Here is a 19,954-nt window from a genome sequence, read left to right as displayed (position 1 = left end):
GTTAAACTTCATAACATTAATCAATGCCACCTCGCACTGCCTCGACTGTGTCTTTGTACTAGCCTTGATGCACAGCAGAGGGCAGTGATGTAATGTGCAAGCAGTTCAATAATGGGACCCAGAAACACACTTACTATCAATACAATGTTACTGTCATCTTTGTTTTGTCTTATATTCGGCTGTAATGGATGAATCATTGTGTTTAATGCAATGTAAGTTGACAAAATTACAGGTAACCTAGTTTTAATTCAAATTTCACAACTTCATTCTGAAAATATTTCAACCTGTCTATGTTGTTTGGACATTGAAATCAATATTAGGGTGCATTACTAGTGTAAATAGTCATTGTTTTTTCTTATATCCTTTCTTTTTAATGAACCAATAACACTACATGGGTGAAAACATTAAATTTGGTTTCAAATTTCCGCAGTACAATGAGGTGAAAGAGATAAAGACAAATCATTTTGAACTTTTCCGGCCATTAAACACCTTGATGAAACAATGCTTGAATAGTGCTACTCATCTCTTTACATTACAAAGTTTATATTTATTGAAAACCAAAAAAATTCACAACTGATGTTGTGGAACTGTATTTTTCAGCCATTGGAACAAAGCAAAATACAGGATTATCCACTTGTTGAATATCAAGATAGCGGCTGGTGTTGTGCACATCTATTATTATGATATTTCAATTAGTTTCAGGAACCACAACACCATGCACAGGCACTTTCCCTCCCTCCCCTCTGCCAAACCAAGCCATGTGTTTTCAAAAAGAACCTACTGCACTTCAGTGTAATTATTGAAACTAAGGCACCAACTGAAATGTATGGCTTTCCTTATTTGCTTTGGACTAATACAACTTGCTACAAAGTGGAGAAAAAAAATTGCTGTCTACAGTAATACGAAATACATTTAGTATACTAGCAAAGTGTTTTACATTCTTGTAAAGTCAAACCTTTTAAAATGACCGACACATCAAATGCTCACGTGCTACAGTACATCACGATATAATTCTTTCTCTTCGTAATATCTCTGCATTGTGCTTATGGCTCATATTGATATACAGTGAAGAATGGAAGACGACACTCGCTCAGGCGGAGCGTAACCTCATGTGAGTCAGTCATGTGAAGCCATTCAGCCGGTCACCTCAAACACCAATCATTCATGAAGAGACGTCTTCTGTCAATATGAAGACAAACAGTAGTGAGAGAAACAGAGTGAGGTCACCATGGCGATCGAACGCCTTTGAAAATCCTATAGATTTGATAAAACAGTGAGTCCATTCAGAGCCGTAGTCTGTAGACTGAGGAAATGTAAAGCTGAGGGACACTTGGCATCCAGGTCATCTCAGGTTCCAGACCTCTACTTGACCTCTATCCAGACCTTTATCTAGTTCCTAACCTGATAGCTTGGACATTGTGATAAAACAAACAGACAAAAATGATTGCTACATTATGGAAATGATGCATTCCCACATACTTTACAGTACAAGTTCATCTTTCCCCCCACCCCAAACCTCTCATTCCATGACTCTCTCTCCCCTTTAAGATCTGTGTCTTCATCCCATCCCTCCATCTCTCTCTCTGTTTCCCAGTTCAGGCCGGATGTCTATGCATCCAAAGTCCTTTACTTCCCCACATCGGCGCTCTTTTTGCGGGGATGTTTCTGTGCAATGCCGTAGGGCACGTGGGCAGCGATGGTGCCCATCTCCGCCGCTCCCTCCACGTGGAACATCTGGTCGTCAAAGTAGATGTGAGGCCTGATCTTCTCCAGCATGGGGCCCTTGGGCGCACCGGCCAGGAACAGGGCCTCGTCGATCTCCAAGCCCCAGGCCCTCAGCGTCTTCAGCGCCCGGATCCCGGAGCTGGCTGCGCTGCGGGCCGTGACCAGGTAGGTGCGGATGGGACAGTCCAGACGGTGGCCCTTGGCATAGAACTTTTTCTGGAGCTTCCCCAGTGCCTCCAGGAAGCCCTTCAGAGGCCCCTGCAAGAGCGGAGGAGGAGAAACAGGGTTAGATCATTTTGTGTGCTGTCCTGTGCAGTGTCTCGTCCCGTGAAGAGCGCCCTGTAGCACTATGTAGCTGCTGTGTCCTGTTTCATGTCCTTTGTGCCCTGTTCTGTCCATTTCTGTGTCCTCTCCTGTGTAGTTTAGTATCTTGTCCTGTATAATGAGGGTCTTCTACCATTAGGTGGCCACTGTGTCCTGTGTTGTTTAGGTGGCTATTAACTTGTCATGGCACATCTTTGTTTGCATTTAGCACAAGCAAACTTCTATTGGACACTATTATGTACATGTTTGAGGGATGTACATTATGTACATTTTTTCCAAGGTTGTAAATGTATCCCAGTCTGCAGCCTAGTCAGCCAACTGCTAACTTTGCAAAATTGCATGCAGTCTGACAGAACAATGCACCAATCCACAGTCTGAATTCCAATGCTTTTTGATCACTATATATCATATCATTAGCAGAATTTATTCTTAGAATAATCAATTGATCCATTTTATGACATTTTAACATGTTATTACATTTTCTGGCAGTTATTACATCATCAGTTGCTACATGTATCAAATAAACATTTTTGTTATTGGCAGTTTATTATTTCTTTTAATTATATTTTTTTTATTTTTTGTTGATATTTTTAGTTTATTAATTATAAATAACACAGGACAGAATAGAAAGTGATCTAACCCTTGCTGAGATCTTTGCTGATTGCCTCGCCTAAAGTAATAAAATATGAGGTATACATGATGCCAGCACATTTGCTACTGATATAAGTAAAGACAAGAGAGAGAATGCACAATGAGAATGCACAATGACACAGAGCACCAACACTACATACATGATCCAGTAGTGTGTCCTCATTTTCCCTCTCATGCTCAAAGAACTTGTCCAGTCCGTGGGCCTTGAAGATGCGCTCTGACTCATCGGAGAAGAGGACGGCGTCTCCGTCGAACGCCACCCTCAGCTGTGACTCAGACACCTCTGTCAGCTTCTCTGGCATGAACATGGTGGCTGCTGCGATGCCTGCACACAGAGAGACAGAGATATCATAACACAGAGATATCATAACATCACGGACACAGCGGTGCTCAGAGTGCTCAAAGTCAAACAGACCATGATGCATGCTACGGAAATGCCTCAGGTTAAAAGCAGAGGTAGAAAGTAGAGTAAACAAAGTACATTTACTCAAGTACTGTACTTATGTACAATTTGGAGGTACTGGCACTTTACTTGAGTATTTCCATTTTGTGAGACTTTATACTTAGGGTTAGGGAAATATTGTACCTTTTTACTCTACTACATTTATCTGAATGCTGTAGTTACTTTTCAGAATAAGGTTTTACATGCAAAACATACGATAAGCTCCTAAAATATGATGCATAGTTAAGAGTTAATAGAGTTTAAACTACACAACAGTATATGGAGCAGTTAGACCGACAACATTAAAATACTTCTTACAGGTTAATGCATCAAAAATGTAACTGTTCAGAATGAGTACTTTAACTTTTGATACTTCAATACATTTTACTGCTAATACTTCCATATTTTTACTTTTTTGAATGCAGGACTTTTATTTTTACTGGAGTATTTTAGTGTTAAAGAAGAATAGAAATACATAGAACAAACTAGGAATGTTTTTATTAAAGTCCTTGCAGTTCTAATGCCATGACAATACTTGGAACAGATATTTCCGATAACTACAGTACGTATTTATAAATGGCTGAGCTATTAATTGAGGCTTTTCAAGTAAAATGTCAGGGACAGTTTCTCCCGCCCAGTGTGTGTGTGTGTGTGTGTGTGTGTGTGTGTGCGTGTGTGTGTGTGTGTGTGTGTGTGTGTGTGTGGGTGGGTGGGTGGGGGGGGGGCTTCCTGTTGAGTCATTGCATAAGTGGCATTAAGCTTGCGTGTCACATGCAGAAAGTCCTTGAAGTCACTTGTATGTTCATTCAGCGCTCCAGTTCATTTTACCTCACCACTCCACTCCCACACACACCCACACACACTCCAGCATTGATATCAAATGCTATTTTATACTTAAAGGGCTATAGTAGAAAAACTCAATTACTGTATATGATGTGTAAATTCTCTTTCTTAGCTGTTTCTGATTGGTTATCATTGCTGGAAAATGAAGCTTAGCTGAGTATAAAAGCTCAGAGATTCTAGACATTCCAGACGTTGAATATCTATAAACTACTTTTCACACGATTATGAGTATCACTTGAAACTCAGCAGACTCATTAGTGACACTTTACAGTCACTTGATGGGAAGTGGAGTATCAACATTGGACTATCCACATAAAGTGTGACCCGGTTTAATCCGTCCTGTTGTGCCTCCTTTTGGAACAAAGTCCTAGTGGCTCTGCAGGATTTTGGGTTTGTTTTGGTTGCAAGCACATCCGTCTATTCTTAGTCTGGTCTACTTTGGTACTTTGGCTCTTCCTTTCTGACAGCAATAATCTTGGAGCATGAAATTTAAACTTACAGAAGCGGTTCTCAGCACAAGCCCCGCAAAATTCACTTTTATATTTGTTCTGTCTTTAGCACCGTGCCAGTGGAGCAACACGGCGCCTTATTGTACGTCTTAATAATGTCACATAATGTCATGTGAATTCCTAAATGGGATGTCACTGTATTGCCCTCTAGTATTCCCTTCAGCATTGATATCCCATGATGCAGAGAAACTCGTCAAGAAAACGTACAGAAAATTATTAATATGCTGATTTATGGTAATTTCACTGCAGCGTTGGGGAGGATGTCAATCATTGCTATTCATTATGCAAACAGGATAGAAAATGAATGATAGAATTTGTACTGGCTGCACCATGGTGCAAGTGTGTGTGTGTGTGTGTGCGTGCGTGCGTGTATGTGTACAGTGTTGGGTAGTATTTTCAGTAGTAGTTTAACTAGAGATGTTACATTTTTTTCTTATTTCTTTACTTTAGGTTTACATACAACAGAGAGTTAACAGGCCTTCCACTTTTTGCTGTGAAAAACCAAATTGAGTTGTTTGTTTTGGGTTCAGGTCCAGACTGAGAGAAAATGTAACGTGAAGAAGGAAAGAAGGAAAGAAAGAAAGTTAATGTTGCTTGCAGTTCTTCCTGTGATAACATCATTGCAGATGTAGATAAGATCATTTTTTACAAAGTACTTTTTCTAAATAACTTTAGTAAACAAAACTATATTTCTCTTGAGGATAGCTCTGCTGTACAGTAGTTCAGCTTCTTTCATTGTGAAGTAACTGGTATCTTGCAAAACTAGACTTTCAAATCAGCCTCCTCAACACTTTGTGTATGAATGTGTGTGTTCAAATATGTGTTGTATGCACCTTTCTTGCTCACCTTCAGCCAGCGCCTCCCGGACCTTCTCAGCATCAGCAGACAGGTAGAGGTTGGTGTGCCAGGCCTTCAGGTAGCCAATAGGACTGCTTCCCCCCGTCATGCAAAACCTCTCGATGAACAGGTCTGGAGACGACAGGAACAACACAACAGTGCTTTTAGTCTTATTCTGTTCACCTGAAGGCTGCAACACTAGCCTGGGTCTGTTCTGAACATCAGCATATGTAATCTGGATTTCCATCCAAGTATTTTTTATTCAAATTATGATGTATCGCATTAGAAAAGCTCAATGGAAATGGCAAAAAAAATGGTTATGCTCACTTGAAGTGGAAATAATTTTTTTGTCAATGAAGAAATTATGCAATAAATAAAGATGGAAAAACATGTATTGCATAAATAATGACAAATAATGTGTTTCTTTGTCAAGTATTTGTCCATCACAACACCAAAATGAGACTGACACAGATCAGTACCTGCATCACTGCCTGCACTTTCCTTTATAAATGCCTTTTTTAAGGTGGGGACTGAGGAGGGAATGGAAGCAAACGGGACATCACCGTGGCTCTGAATCTGTTGTGGATTTCGCAATTAGAAAGCTGGGGAGTCATAGGAGGTGAAGTGGAGGGGAGAGGGGAGAAGCGAGGATAAACTTAGGAGCACTTCAGAGGTGGAGAGGGTCCAAGAGGGGGAACTTAAGGGGCTAAAGAGGTGGAGGAGGGGGAGCTGTGTAGGTCAGGATCTAAGACTGGTGGGAAAGTGTCTGTTTGCATTTTGGCTGGGCATGGCTATCTCTTAATGCACTGCTCTGGCCTGATCTAAAGAGCAGTTGAGAGAGACCATGAGGAGAATGAGAGGAGACTGATATTAGGTAATTAGATACACGATTACAGAGCTGTGGATTATATCTTTGCCCCTCAGGAAAGATGACCTGATATTTATGAAGGAGGAGAGAGGCGGAGGAGGAGGAGGTGAGGGACTGTGTTATAAAGTGCAAAAGAGTAAAATAATGGTTTTGTGTCAGAAGCAATAGAGTATGTGGAGAAGGGAATGGGAAAGTGATTGAATGAGTTTGTGTGGGGATGAAGGTGACAATTGAATGGGAGAGGCTGGATGACAGGAGGACACCTGAGATTGATGGAGAAACTGTAAGTGAAGGAGAAGGTTACCAGTGGTGAGAGATAGATGAGCAGATACAGTGAAGTGAGGCTGCAAGGTTGAGGCATTTGTTTAAAGCTGCTCTAGGCAAGATTACATGTAAAAATACACCCGTCTTATCAGCCTAAATCAGGACTTGGGGCTGCGACAGAGAAGAATGTCCCACCCTAGATTCACCCATTCACCCATTTTGGTTTGATGCGTTTTATGTTTCCAGTTTGTTTGGAATAAATAGAAGAAGAACTGGGTTGTTAACATGAGCAGTGATAGCCACCATGGCTGAACAGACAAAGAAAAGAGAAACTCAAACTGCAGCAACAGCAAATCCAAGGAACGAAGCAAAAAGAGCCTCTCACACCGCCCATAATCAGTCAGAATAAAGCGACCCATCAACCAAGTTGCTTGCAGTGTGGACAAGCAGTACGACATGCGAAGACGGAGATAACCAGACAAATATACACACTGACGGCAGGCAGACGGAGACGAAGACAGGAACAAAAACAGACAGAGGGAAAGAGTTGCTCTCTGAGACCCCTGAGAGAGCTCTTTATCATTCAAAGAACCAGCCGTCCTCAACAGTTTTCCTAAATGGTTTATTTTGCTTTGTAGTCAGGTTCTGGTGGGTTTGACCCCCGCGCTGCGCTGTACCTCATCATCTCAAACCTCACGATCTGTCCTTCCCTTTACGACGGGTACTGGAGCGTGGGAATCACTTGAAGGGGGGGTGGGGGGGTGGGGGTGGGGGGGGGACGTCCTCATCATTGATGTCTTTGTGTCCTTTTTTTTCCTCCATTGGTGTTTTCTTATCATCTATCATTATGTGATTTATTTATTTACTTGTGCAGAGGATCTGAAGCATGGTAATAGGAAAGGACACTTGGAACTCAGCAGGACTGAGCAGATACTGTTTTCACATCAAAGGATGACTAGCTTCAAGGTTCAGTTTAACATTTCTCTCACAGCAGTACCTCTTAAGATGAGCACAGTACAGGCTAGGTATGTGTCCATGTAGAATATGTGTAGTCTACTGTCTATTGTAACTGTCCATTGTGCTGTCCATGTGTGCCAATATGTATCTACTGTATGTTACTACATACCCCTACACCAATATCATCAAGACATACTCCTAGGCATATTTTGTAAATGGCAAATTAAGTGTTTGGGAATCTGATTTCCATAGTGTCCTATGGCAGAGGCAATTTCATCTTGAGGCTTCATGTAATGACATGAGCAGTAGAGCACATAACAGACCCTGCCAGTCATTTGAGTCCTTGGGTTTTATGATTTATACATACAAAGTAGATGCATGAAATTGCTTGCAGCACGCTTATCATTTGCAATTCCTCGCTATTTAGGCTCTGACTGCATAGTCGTCCAAATGCAAATACTGTGACTGAATAAGGATGGAAATTCTATACTTTGTCAGCTGTGTTAAAAATAGCTACAGTCTAAGCATATGATGAGTGATAAATGCGTACATAAATGTTTCTCCAAGACAAAGTGACAATGTTGAGACTCATTTGTACCCATATTCAGTTTCAAATGTGAAAAGCTAGGGTGCAAGTAAATGTTCCTCCCTCTCAATCATCTTGTATTACTGTGTTGTATACCCAATGCCACCCACGACGACCCAATGCTAGGAATACTGCTGGACAAACTCCTATCTCTTCGACATCAGAGAAGCCGTGTTTTCCTTGGGCTTGTTGGTTTGTTTCTCTACGACTGGTCGGAGGTCAGGGGAGCGTTTCATGTGTTCGGCCCCTCATGCAGAGAGCCACCATGGAAGCATCTGGAACCCCTTGTGCTGCTTTGGCTACTCTGCTCGGACCTGTTTTTGTTCGGACCAACTTCAAGCCTCTGGAATTATTCTTGTGTCCCACAGGAGAAAATCTCTGGTGAAGATCTGTTTGAGCATTTGAGAACATCCCAAGAGCTGAGCAGGAAGTGGCTAGCCTGTGATGAAGATGTCCTCATAGGGTCAGTGAAATTTTCCTGGGAAGGATGAAAATGATCACACACTTTGTTGTTTGTACCTCAGCTGAGCCTACGTCAGTTTCGGAATGCTGACCGGCAGGAATTATCTCATTCCATTGAAGAGCGTACCATCCAACTAAATGATACCCCGAAGATTTTCCCTATTTGCCCAAATGAAATTCATTTGTCAGGTGTGTTCACTGGCAGGAAATCTTCTCTACGCACACGAATTGAAACTTTAGTGTGAACTACAAAACTCTCTGCTAAACAGCAGTGAGCAATCACTCCATCCAGAGAAAGCTGGACTCATCAACGTTGAACCTCCTGCCACAAGATTTTTTTTTTGCCATCTCCAATCCCACCAGCCACTACAGGAAGAACTTTAGGTCCAAGGAGTACGCAGTTTACCGATGTCACATTATGCGATTATGCGATGGATAAAGAAAATTTCTAAAAATCACACCAGTTTTCTCTCGCTACCACTTAGGGCCGCAAAATGGCCTTCTGCAGCTTTAGAACAAATCAAGAATTCTGTCAACAGAGTACAATCATTTCAAGTGTCCACAATGCAAATCAACTTGTTTCAAAGATGTTACTGAATCAAGAGACATTTGATGCTAGTGGAGTGATGCCTTATTTCAAGATATTGTCACTTGTTTCAAGAAGATTCTCAAAATGGGTGAAAATACTTCAGAAACACTAGAAATGATCTCACCCCATTGGCAGATCTCTCCTCTTGTTCTAAGAAAAATAAGATTTTAAGACTCAATAACAATGCTTGAGAGACTCACTGTGATGGTTGATGGTGTTGATGAGGCGGATCCCTACGTGGGCGTGGTTGTACGTCACCAGAACGATATCAAACAGCTCTTCGCTTTGCGGGTACAGCTCCCGCAGGCGAGTGTTCACCGCCTCTAGAGCCTGTCGGGACACAGCAAGGGAGCATCAACAGTCGGCTCAGATGAAGCTCAGGACATCAGCAAAAAGACAACATGTGACAACATACAGTGTGCATGTCAACTAGGGTTAGACAGATATATTGGTTTGCCGATATATTGGGCCGATATTGACCTTTCATTAAAAACCAAATCAGATATCAGCCAGTCAGTGATATGATGGATATGATGCAGTTTGTTTGGCTACAGTGACAAATACAGTGACTTTGCTAAAGTGACTAATGACCTCCTTTTACTGACTAATGACCTCATTTTAACTGCAGATGCAGGGCATTGCTCTATTTTAGTTCTTTTAGAGTTGAGCGCAGCATTTGACACTGTCAATCATGATATTCTCTTAGGTCGTCTTGAAAACTGGGTTGGTATCTCTGGCTCTGCTCTGCTCTTTAATGGTTTAACTTTAACCCTATTAAATATAGGCATGAATATTGCCTATCAGCAGCTTCAATCCAAAAATATCGGTATCAGCTTTCATAAACCCATACTAGTAGAATGTTAATTATTTTTTGTGTGTCATTGACATGAATTGCTTGTGTGAACCTGTCAGGAGAGCTAGATTGTTACATTTTTGACTTCTGGACTTCTTCTTGTAATGTGGCTGTGTGTCTGTAAGAGTGTGTTTGTGTACAACACAGAATATACAGATATCCGGAGGTGTCTTTGACCTTGACGAAGGGGAAAGCGGGTCCGGGAGCGAAGGGCTCGTTCTCATGTTCCACTTGGTAGCGGAGATACTCCTCCACCCCTTTCTGCTCAAACACCTTCTGCTCACGCTCCGTTCGAAACAGCACCCGGGAAGAGACGGCGATGGTCACCGCATTCTCCGGCTTGGGCTGCAGACAAGCAAGTAGGAAAGAGAGAGAATAACGTGAGGGAGAAAAAAGGAAAAGAAGGAAGATGGGTGGAGGAGTGAGGGTAAACAGTGTTGACCCAATGAGAGGTTGGGTGGAATATACAAAGGAAGGAGAAGTGAAAGGTGTTGGGCAAATGGGAGACTTCTTAACACATCTGTCACCAACCTCAGTCAAATGGGAACACCAGTTAGAAATGTGTGTAAATAAGTAGTGATGCATCAATATGAATGTGGAACTCCAACTGCACTGACCTGGACAAGTGGAATTCATTAATATTGATTCATAAAGCTAGATCACACCATGCTCCTGAAAATGAACACAGTGCTGTGAACTAATATTTTGGTGTGAGGTTTTAGTTGCATTCAATTATTCTTTAATCACCTCAGGTCATTTGCTGAATATGGACACAAATACAATCACCTTTTGTATTGTGACATTTATTTTGGTATTAACATATTAAAATTATCTAGTATTTCATAAAAATTGTGTGATTTTGCATATCAGTTATAGCACTTTTTCTCAGTGGATAAAGTCAGAAGGCACTTTCCTGTTTCATTCTGATGAATAGCTAAATGGTTGGTAAAACAGAGTATATATACAAACATATAAATTAAATTAAATTAACCATATAATGAATTAATCAATTTATAGTTGATAAAATATTGCAATATCAAAAAATTGACCAATCCTGCCCATATGTAATACCTACAGTATTGCACATAAAGAATTTATTTCCCAGAATAAAAAACAAACTGAATTGTGACACACCAAATCATTGTTGGAGGTCAAGATGGTGGAGATGACACTTGAAACCTGACACACTGGTGAATGGTGGTGATGAACGGGAAAACAATACGCAAGAGGGAAGAAGCTGCACAGTCAAGGGCAAGCCAAGTCCCTGCCATTAATTCTTTGAATGCTTCATTTTTACTGTGTGTGCACAAGTGTTGCTGAAACATTTTTACTAGGAACTAATGGGGCAACATCATAAAAACTTTTTTTGGATGCAGAAAAAAGGTTTTTACAACTTTATAAAAAAGAAATAGATCTTATCACAATGCATGCTGGGCATTTTACACATGCCAGCTCCAATCAAAACAAGTGGCTTCATGCGAGCGGTCGTCGCCCAGATTTGAATCGTTGTCACGCTTGCTATTTGTTGTTATGGGATCTATCATTAGCAGAGCGGTGTCATGTCTAATCGTGGGAAATGCATGGTGACGCAGTGAGAGGACTGTGCCTGCAGGGCCACATGACCTCCCATTTTCCAATTTGCAGGAATATAATGCACTACAACTGTTTGAGTGCATTTTGTTTGCACCGTCATGAGTATCTACATTCAGACTTTAAAGAAAAAAAACGAACTTTTACAGTATTTCATTAAGGATTCTGGCTACTTTACCAGAGTTTACATTACTGATCAGCACTCAAATGGGGCCGTTCAAGACCAACTGATAGCTTTTGTGTGAAGCTATGAATTAGCCACCAATTTTGGTTGGGCAGAGAAAATGTAGAGAATAATAGACTACGTTCTCTTTTACAAACTATGTAATGATTTATGATGTATATATGGTAATGTTATATATGCAGTAGTGATTCTCCACTCTAAGCTGTGTTTGCAAAGTTTGGTTCTGAAAATCAAATGCTTTCTATCATGGAAAATGAACTGTAACAATGCAACTATACTATTTCAATACCTATAATTGAAAGTGGATATTATGTAAGTAGCTGCCCCTCTGGTCCCCAGTGTGTATGTCAATGTGTGTGTTTCTATGTGTGTGTGTGTGTGTGTGTGTGCCTGTCTGGCCGGTGACGTGTGAAATGGACAGGGATATGCGATCTCAGAGCTGAAAAGGGTGATGATTTTGGGGGTGGGAGGGCCTAGGGGTGAGACGTGTGTGTGAGTTTGAATGTGTGCTGGTGATCTTTAATGCTTAACCTCAGCAGTGTCCCCCCGTGTATTCAAATGAATGCTTCAAAATGGCACCGTGGCGTCGTGTGTGTGCTCATGTTACCTAACGTGTGTGTTGGTGGGGGGGACGGGGACGGGACAGGGTGGCATTCCTACCGGGGCAGCCAGCGTTAGGGCAGCTGAACTCAGATGATGCCTGGGTGGTGAGGGGGGGGGGGAGGCGGGTCTAATTTAGGGGGAAAGGGGGGCAGGGAAACTGTCTGTGGGTGTGTGTGTGTGTATTTACAAGTGTGCATAATGTGTATGGGTGCTGCTAAAAGTACATGTGTACGCATGCGCCTGTGTGTATGTGCTTTTATGTTCTGTTGAAATAATTATAATAATATAATATATAATTATAATACAATAGAGATCATTATTTATTATTATTGTTGTTGTTATTACTATTTTTTTATTTATTTATACAGAATTTATTACATTACAGACTACTTTACAAGACAAATAAAAATGTGAGGAAAAAGTAAAGAAAAAAAGAACAAGATGCAGAAGGGCAGAGCACAGAGTAACTGTGTGTGACTGGGAGTCAATATGTGTCCTCATCCACTCTGTCTGCTTGCGGTGGGTTCAGACACATGCGTGTGTGTTTACAGGCCCTGCTGGCTGTGGAAGTGCTGCATCCCGGTAAGTAGGCCACAGGCTGTCTTTAGCTCTGTGCCATTGTCTGTGTTTGGCCCTGTTCCCTCACAACGCCTCTCTGCCCGCTGACATCTCACCTACTTACCTATAAACACACACAGACGGGCGGTGCGTCGTCACATGTTAGCAGGACTAATCCTGTCCCGCATCTAAGTCGGATGAAATTGTGTCTTTGACAAAATGATTCATAGTTTAAAAATCTCCCCGGTCCTCAAAATGTTCCCTATTAACTTGGTGAGACAGGGTGACAAATGGGAATAACATTGTAAATATTTAAGTGTTTTTGTGTTTTTTTTTGTGTTTAGTGTTTTGTTACTGTTGTAGTTCTATATTGAATATAATTCATTTTTCATTTTGCATTACTTTTGCTTTGGCAATGTATGGAATCCCTCTGTCCTGCCAAAAAAGCTCTCATTGAATTGGATTAAAATAAATATGTTCACACAATGAGACACTTGTGGACATAAAAAGCATGCAGATTCTTTTTTCTGAGTGATATTACATGTACCTCATGCATTATAGTATATACAGTATATATGTGCTGTTATGCTCTGATAGAAGCTTCCTATTACTTCGTGCTGCATGTGATTGAAATATAGTGTCTGATACAACTGGATACAGTGCAGCTTGTCTTCTGAACTCCAAAAGTACAAGCAATCTGGCTTTGGAGAAAATATACAAAGCAAAATGTTTCACAAATGCATAACACACTTTACCTACCAGCGGGATTTTCCCACAAACGGCAGTGTGTACAGGCATGTATAGAGGTGGTGTTTGTACCACACACTGATAAGACTAGCTGTGTTTTGTCACCAGAGAGAGACAGAGAATCTCCCCAGGGGATGAAAAGACAATGGGAATTTACACACTGGAAGTCCAAGACACATAAAACAGTCCAAGAAGGCTGAAGATAAAAATGGATGGAGAAAATACTTATTTGCAAAAAAGTGGCAAAATGAGTAGCTTTGCCTTCTTTTGCTCACTCTATGGCAATGACAATCTAATGGGACGATAACAAGAAAATATCGCCGCTGTTGGATGAAAACCTCATATCTCCGATCACCTCATATCTCTGTTTCTAGCTTGAAAAACATGCAGTTTTGAGTTCAATTTCAGAAATTCAGTAAAATATGGATGTAGAAGGTTTACATTTATCTGTGACCATATCACATGACACCACACGTCACGATGCGTCAAATCAAGGGCTTGGTTAGTACAGCGGGTGCGTCCAGGATCATGCAGTACACATCAGACAGCCATCACAGAGGTTAACAGAAGGTGAAAGGGCAGCGGTGATGATCGTAGCCATGGAAACAACCTTTGACTCCCCGCACGGGAATGATGGGACATACTTACGAAGAACACGCCTCCCTCCACCTTCCGGACTCGTCTCCCTGTCACCTTAGCAAAATGACAGTTCAAACTCGTTTTTATTCATTTGGTATTCAGAGAGCATTCATTTACAATTGAGCGTCATTTACAGTCCATCCAGTCCGCTCATGATGGTAAAAGGCACAGTGCAAAGAATATGCATCTTAACAACTAATTTGTTCTGGTACTGAGTCTTTAAATCTTATTTTTTCTCATAAAATTTTAACACTGAATTTGAGACTAAATGTATGGAAGGCCATTTGCGCCACCTGTTAAAAAAACATCTGGCACATAATAAATCAAGTGAGATTTTTTTCTCAATATTATGACTTAGTATCTTGTAATTATGAGAAACTTTCTATCTTGTAATTACGAGATAGTCGGGGAGGGGCATCTCATATATTATCTCATGATTAGGACTTACCATCTCACAATTATTAGACACTAAATGATATTGATGAGAACGTTTCAGTCATAATATTGAGAATAAAAAAAAAAAAAACGTGCCGGATTTTCTTTTAACAGGTGGCGCAAACGGCCTTCCATATTGATGACGACTTATTTTTTTGCAGTGCCTAACACAATTCAAGTATTTTTAAGTTTCCACATCCTGTATCATCTACAGTACGAAGACAGATGGTTGTATATAGCGCATGCCCGGTATAAAGGTTAACTCAAAATACTTCTATCACACTGTGTAAGATAGAGTAGCTTACAGTGGGACACAGAGTGTGCTATGCTCTTTAGAAATGCCGCGCGGAGCCGGCCTCGCAGATGTACCAGACCTTTGCTGCAGCTTATCCATTAGAGTCAGTTTACTCTATGAATAACGTGTCACACTGTCTCAAGTAATCCCGGTGCTAGTGGACAGTTATTCGCAGTGACCTGATACAGGTAGTGTTAACGGCCTGCCCTCTCTCAGTGTGCCTCCCACCCACTGTCACACCTATGGGACTTCATCGTTCCCCGGGCTTCCACTGCCCAGCAACCCACAGTAACTGTTGTCACCTCCTACTTATTGATTTGTATAACGTATAAAGGGAAAGTGAATAGAACTACAGCCATTACTGATCTTGATTGGTTGCCATTACTGGGCTGCACTGTGGGTTAAGTATCAGCCAACATGCTGAGAATGCAAACTAAACATATGCATTTGTCTTTATTTCTTTATTTAAAGGTGCTGTGTGTAGCATTATTAAACATCAATATATCATTGTCAAATTCATTGTGATATCTTGGTATAATGACTGTAAACAAATTGGTAGGGTTTCATGCCAGTTGTATTGTTAATACAACTGGCATGCTAATATTTCTCAAAATTAAAACCGCATTTCCCATAAACCCCTTTGCTTCCTGTCTCAAAGAGGATGTTTCTTCTTGTCCCCTCTGCCCTGTCACTCCACTTTTAGAGGATAAACATGTTGGAAGTGATTTTTCATCGGCCTTTCACTCCTTCCACCATCTGCCATTGCCAGAAACTCTGAAAGTTTTAGCTAGGTTTGCTCTGGAAGAACAGAACCTCTTCCTGATTTGTGCCGTAAAGCAATCCAGCAGATTTCCCACCAAATCCGACCTGGTGGCTCACAATGTAAAATACAGTGTAGAGGCCAGTAGAGGCTGCCAGTCTTTTAGTTGATGGTCTTGTTTGTTTACGGTAATCATACTAATGTCTCAAAATTAAAGTGCTAATGATTTACTCATGTTGAATGTCCACCAGACACAAATATGATGAACCTGTGTGATTCTTTTCCTCTCCTCTCTTCCCTATTCGGTAGAGAATATACTGTGCAATAATGCTGCTGGAGCTCTCCCAGTTGGACAGCACTGGTTCCTGCAGAGCCACAAGTTCATCTGTTATTTACATTTCTGAGGGTGTGAAATAATCCCTTCCATCTGTCCACGAATGAAAGGAAGAGAAGTGGAAGGGATTTCCAAACAACGGAAAGGGAAAGGACAGAGGGAAAGTGGTGGGGAGAGGAGAGGGGTGAGAGTAGAGAGTGACAAGTGGGGGGAAGGGGTGATATTTATAGATATGTAAAAGGCCAGCGGTGATGCAGTCTGTTCAGGCCTTGGCAGATATGGTGATACACGAGCATGGGGTTGACCAACGACACTCCTGATTACAGTTAGACCTATATATTTGTTTTGCCTATGGTTTGCCTATATCAGGCCGATATTGGCCTTTTATTAAGAATTTGATATTAGCCGCCTGGCTAATATCAAATTCTTAATAAAAGGCCAATAGTGTGTCTTCAACTTCTGAGATGATGCAGTTTGTTTGATTATATATTCATTGCATGATTGATCAGTACTACACTGGTTGTCTATGGGAAGACCTTAACCTGAACTGATTCTAATGTAACATTTTGATCCGTTTCCACATGATTATTTTTTATTATCATTATTGTTATAATTGTCCTGGGTCTCTATGGAGAGTTTTAATGTGTCATGACAAATAAATTCTGTGTGAAACACTATTATATTTTTGTTTATTTTATTTTAGTTTTGTTTGTTTGTTTGTTTGGTTGTTTGGCATAAAAATGGTCAGATTTAAAGATATCGAATACTCAAAAACAAAATATTGACTATTGGCTGCTTCAGTCCAAAAATATCGGCATCAGCCTTCAAAAACTCATATTGGTCAAATAAGTCAAACAATAATTTTTCACTGAAAATAATGCAAGAAAAAAAGCTAAATAACAATAAACATAATCTACTGTGGCATGACAGTTGTTGTACTTCTAGATAGAGATAAAGGATATTAAAGTTATGGTCAAAAAATGAAGATAACAGTCAACATTCCAGGCTGTGTAATGGGGTAGTGTGCTTATTCTGCCATTGTTTTGATCCACATATCTGATTGATTTTCTGGGCCTCTTACATAACTGTGGTGGTGGAAAGTGAAGTCTAATCCCCCATGCAGTGTTGGCTGGTAACATGTTGCACAGTTACGCATTCTAGTAATCTTATGTTAATTGTCCCATTCCAGTAATAATATTACAGTTACCAATCAAAAGATAATAACCTCACTTTTGTTAGCACCCCCTCTCAATATCAGATTGAAGTTGAATTATCCCAAAGCCATATAACACCCCCATTCTCTAATTCATTTTCCATAACTGGTTGTCAACCTCTTATCCAGTTTAGATGAGAAATTGCATAAAAGTTGACTTTCATTGATCATTTACAGGAGAGGGAATCAGATTTTTAAAGGTAAGAGAGGAAGCAATCGCCAATTTGGGGGTGTAACAAAAAAATAACGGAACAAGTAGTGTAACACATTACTGCTCCCAGGGAGTAATAAGCATAGTGATGACATTACTTTTGAAATAAGTAACAAGTAATAAGTAATGTTTTCTTTTTTGAGTAATGAGTCCTGCACTAGTCCCATTGGTGATCAAATGACGTAAAAAAAAAAAAAAAAGGAAGAAGCCATTGTTACCATTTTATTCGATCTCTTGGGTAACCAGCTGTGCATAAAGCGTATGGATATTGTCATCTTTAAAATGATCTATATATCATCAGGAAAGATGCATCATGGGATGCATCTGGGGTCCACTGTAATGGTGATATTACATTACCATCTAATATCACAAAACATTCATCTGCATAAAAGCCCTTTAATCTGTTCCTATATGATCCATTATTTAGAATGGATAACTGCATGTACCCTAATACTATTATTATTTTCTTTCAAATCTGAATATAGTACCTGTACATGTGGACACATAGGCACGCACACACATACACTCACATACTGTATACTGCACACACACACAAACACATACACACAAACACTCAAGCACACAGAGACGCAGATTAAAGTAGACTGAGGTATTTGTGGTCTGTCCATCTGGCGAGTGTCACATATCATAATGCAGTAATATTTTGATTACTGGTTAAGCACTGTCCCTGCTACATGCTGGTGGATGCTAACAGCCTGAAGATACACCACAGTGGCCGCGCTAATCCTCAAGCAGGAGAGATTACTCAGCTTTTAGCTACTTTTAGCTCTCATACCTTGCCTTCACCTCACTCTCCTCGCCATTTAATACTGCGCTCATTCTCTTTTTTGTCCTCATTCTCTATCTCTCTCCATCTCCTTTTTTGGTTCTTGTACTTTCTCGCTCAAATGCTCTTTCTCTTTCTTTTTCAGTCACAGTTTTTCCACTGTAATAATTCTCTTCCACGGTCAATCAGTCCAGTCCAACACCCCCTCCTTTGATTCCTGGGAAATCCTGCTGTGTCCTGTAAAGTATGTCGGTGTCCTGCGATGCTATAAACAGCGCTAAACCCTGCCAGTGTGAGTCTAGTACTCTCAGTCAGCTCAGATTCAAGTCAACCTTTTTGTTATATTTCTCTGAAAATTTGTCAGAAACTGAAAAATCCAAGTGAGGGTTGAGCGCGTTTTTTGGTAAATTGTTTTGATTTTTAAAAAATGTCCAATATGCAGCTTTTTCAGTGTTAGTCCCCTTAAATATATAGTGTGTGTAAACTTCTACACATTATTCATCTTTCTTACACACATTGATTCAATATGGACGTTTATATAAGACGTCTTGTCTTCTGCATTTGTTATTAAAAGATTATGTGTAGTTTGGATGAAAGGTGTAATAGGAGCGTTGACAGCAAACCCTATACCCTCATAAACACACACACACACACACACACACATACACACATACCATCAGCTGACCTTCCTTAGCCCTGGCCCCCATTCTGAGCTACACTTTAAGCTGCACGTGGGCGATGTAAACATCTCATTCAAAACAATAATGTGGTGAGAGTATCAACAGGGCAGGACAGATAGGGAGAGAGGAGGACAAAAGAGAGGGACTTTGGGACAAAGACAATGGGAATACTTTGTGTCTTGTCAAATATATTGCAATTCAGACGAAAGAGGACATACACACTAGGGTTCAACTGACAGATCGGTTGGCCTTTTATTAAAAATGGGATATCGGCCAGTCAGTGCTGTCCATCTCAGAACAGACAGAACAGACAGAAAGAAATGTCAAATATACAGACAGAAAGTTAGACAGATGTACTGACACAGAGTAATGGACAGTCAGACTTACTGGTTTAGGCTTGGTGGTGAGGCCCAGGTGGTCCTGGTCGAACTCCTCCTTCTCTTCCCATGGTCCTCTGCTGTCTCCGTTGGACGAAGGGGCAACTTGGAGCTCGTTGACCTGTCCGCTCATCACCTGCACAGGCTCCAGACTCATCTTCACCATAGAGAATCCCCCCTCCCTGCGCTCCCTCCCTCCCAAAGGTGCCCTCTGTTTACTACACTGTCCTACTCTACTTATGGTAAAGACACCACAGCTCTCTACTCAGGACAAAACTTTTCGGTGTGAGCAAATTATCAAAATGTCCATAGCCTTCATCAAGATACTGTCCAGTGCAACGACAACAGGCAAGCCCAAGTGGGAAGCGCAAAAGTGTTCACTCTTCTGTCTCCTGTCCACTTGTCTGTATCCTTTTTCCTCAAGAGGATTGTTGCTTACTGCATCCAGGCAGCGTTCCAAAACAAGCTCACACTCATTTACACTTTCTCTCACCCATTCTAGTCCAATTTATCCACACACTACACACAGTCTCTTTCCGCTATGCATGCATACCCACACACACAGATCCACACACACTGTCACACACACACACAGACGCAGTCCTTTGTGAGTGTGTTGCAGGCTGCAATC

General features: G+C 40.9%; 1 protein-coding gene across 3 annotated transcripts; it reads right to left on the bottom strand.

Moving 5' to 3' along the window:
* Positions 1–1,626: 1,626 nt before the first annotated feature.
* nt5c1aa (5'-nucleotidase, cytosolic IAa) lies at positions 1,627–19,489 on the bottom strand. Of its 3 annotated transcripts, none has more exons than XM_071913357.2 (7): positions 19,322–19,489; positions 14,241–14,285; positions 10,088–10,255; positions 9,258–9,387; positions 5,341–5,463; positions 2,841–3,025; positions 1,627–1,983 (listed from the first exon to the last, which is right to left on the bottom strand). In XM_071913357.2, the coding sequence occupies exons 1-7, from the start codon at positions 19,487–19,489 to the stop codon at positions 1,627–1,629; spliced, it is 1,176 nt and encodes a 391-aa protein (XP_071769458.2). The 3 variants fall into 3 exon arrangements, with proteins under 3 accessions (XP_071769458.2, XP_071769459.2, XP_071769460.1); XM_071913358.2 differs by having other exon boundaries at positions 19,334–19,489; XM_071913359.2 differs by lacking the exon at positions 14,241–14,285 and having other exon boundaries at positions 19,334–19,480.
* Positions 19,490–19,954: the final 465 nt, after the last annotated feature.

The sequence above is a fragment of the Centroberyx gerrardi genome, chromosome 19, assembly GCF_048128805.1.
Source record: "Centroberyx gerrardi isolate f3 chromosome 19, fCenGer3.hap1.cur.20231027, whole genome shotgun sequence".
Lineage (NCBI taxonomy): Eukaryota > Metazoa > Chordata > Actinopteri > Beryciformes > Berycidae > Centroberyx > Centroberyx gerrardi.
The sequence above is the reverse complement of the archived record's forward strand: the minus strand, read 5'-3'. Positions and strand labels throughout refer to the sequence as shown.

Coding starts and splice junctions, on each gene's coding strand:
- nt5c1aa (XM_071913357.2), bottom strand. CDS start 19,489: ATGGTGAAGATGAGTCTGGAGCCTGTGCAGGTGATGAGCGGACAGGTC. Junction 14,286..19,321: donor CTAAACCAGTAAGTCTGACT/GTCCATTACTCT, acceptor CATTTTGCTAAG/GTGACAGGGAGACGAGTCCG. Junction 1,984..2,840: donor AGGACACACTACTGGATCAT/GTATGTAGTGTT, acceptor CCGCTCTTGCAG/GGGCCTCTGAAGGGCTTCCT.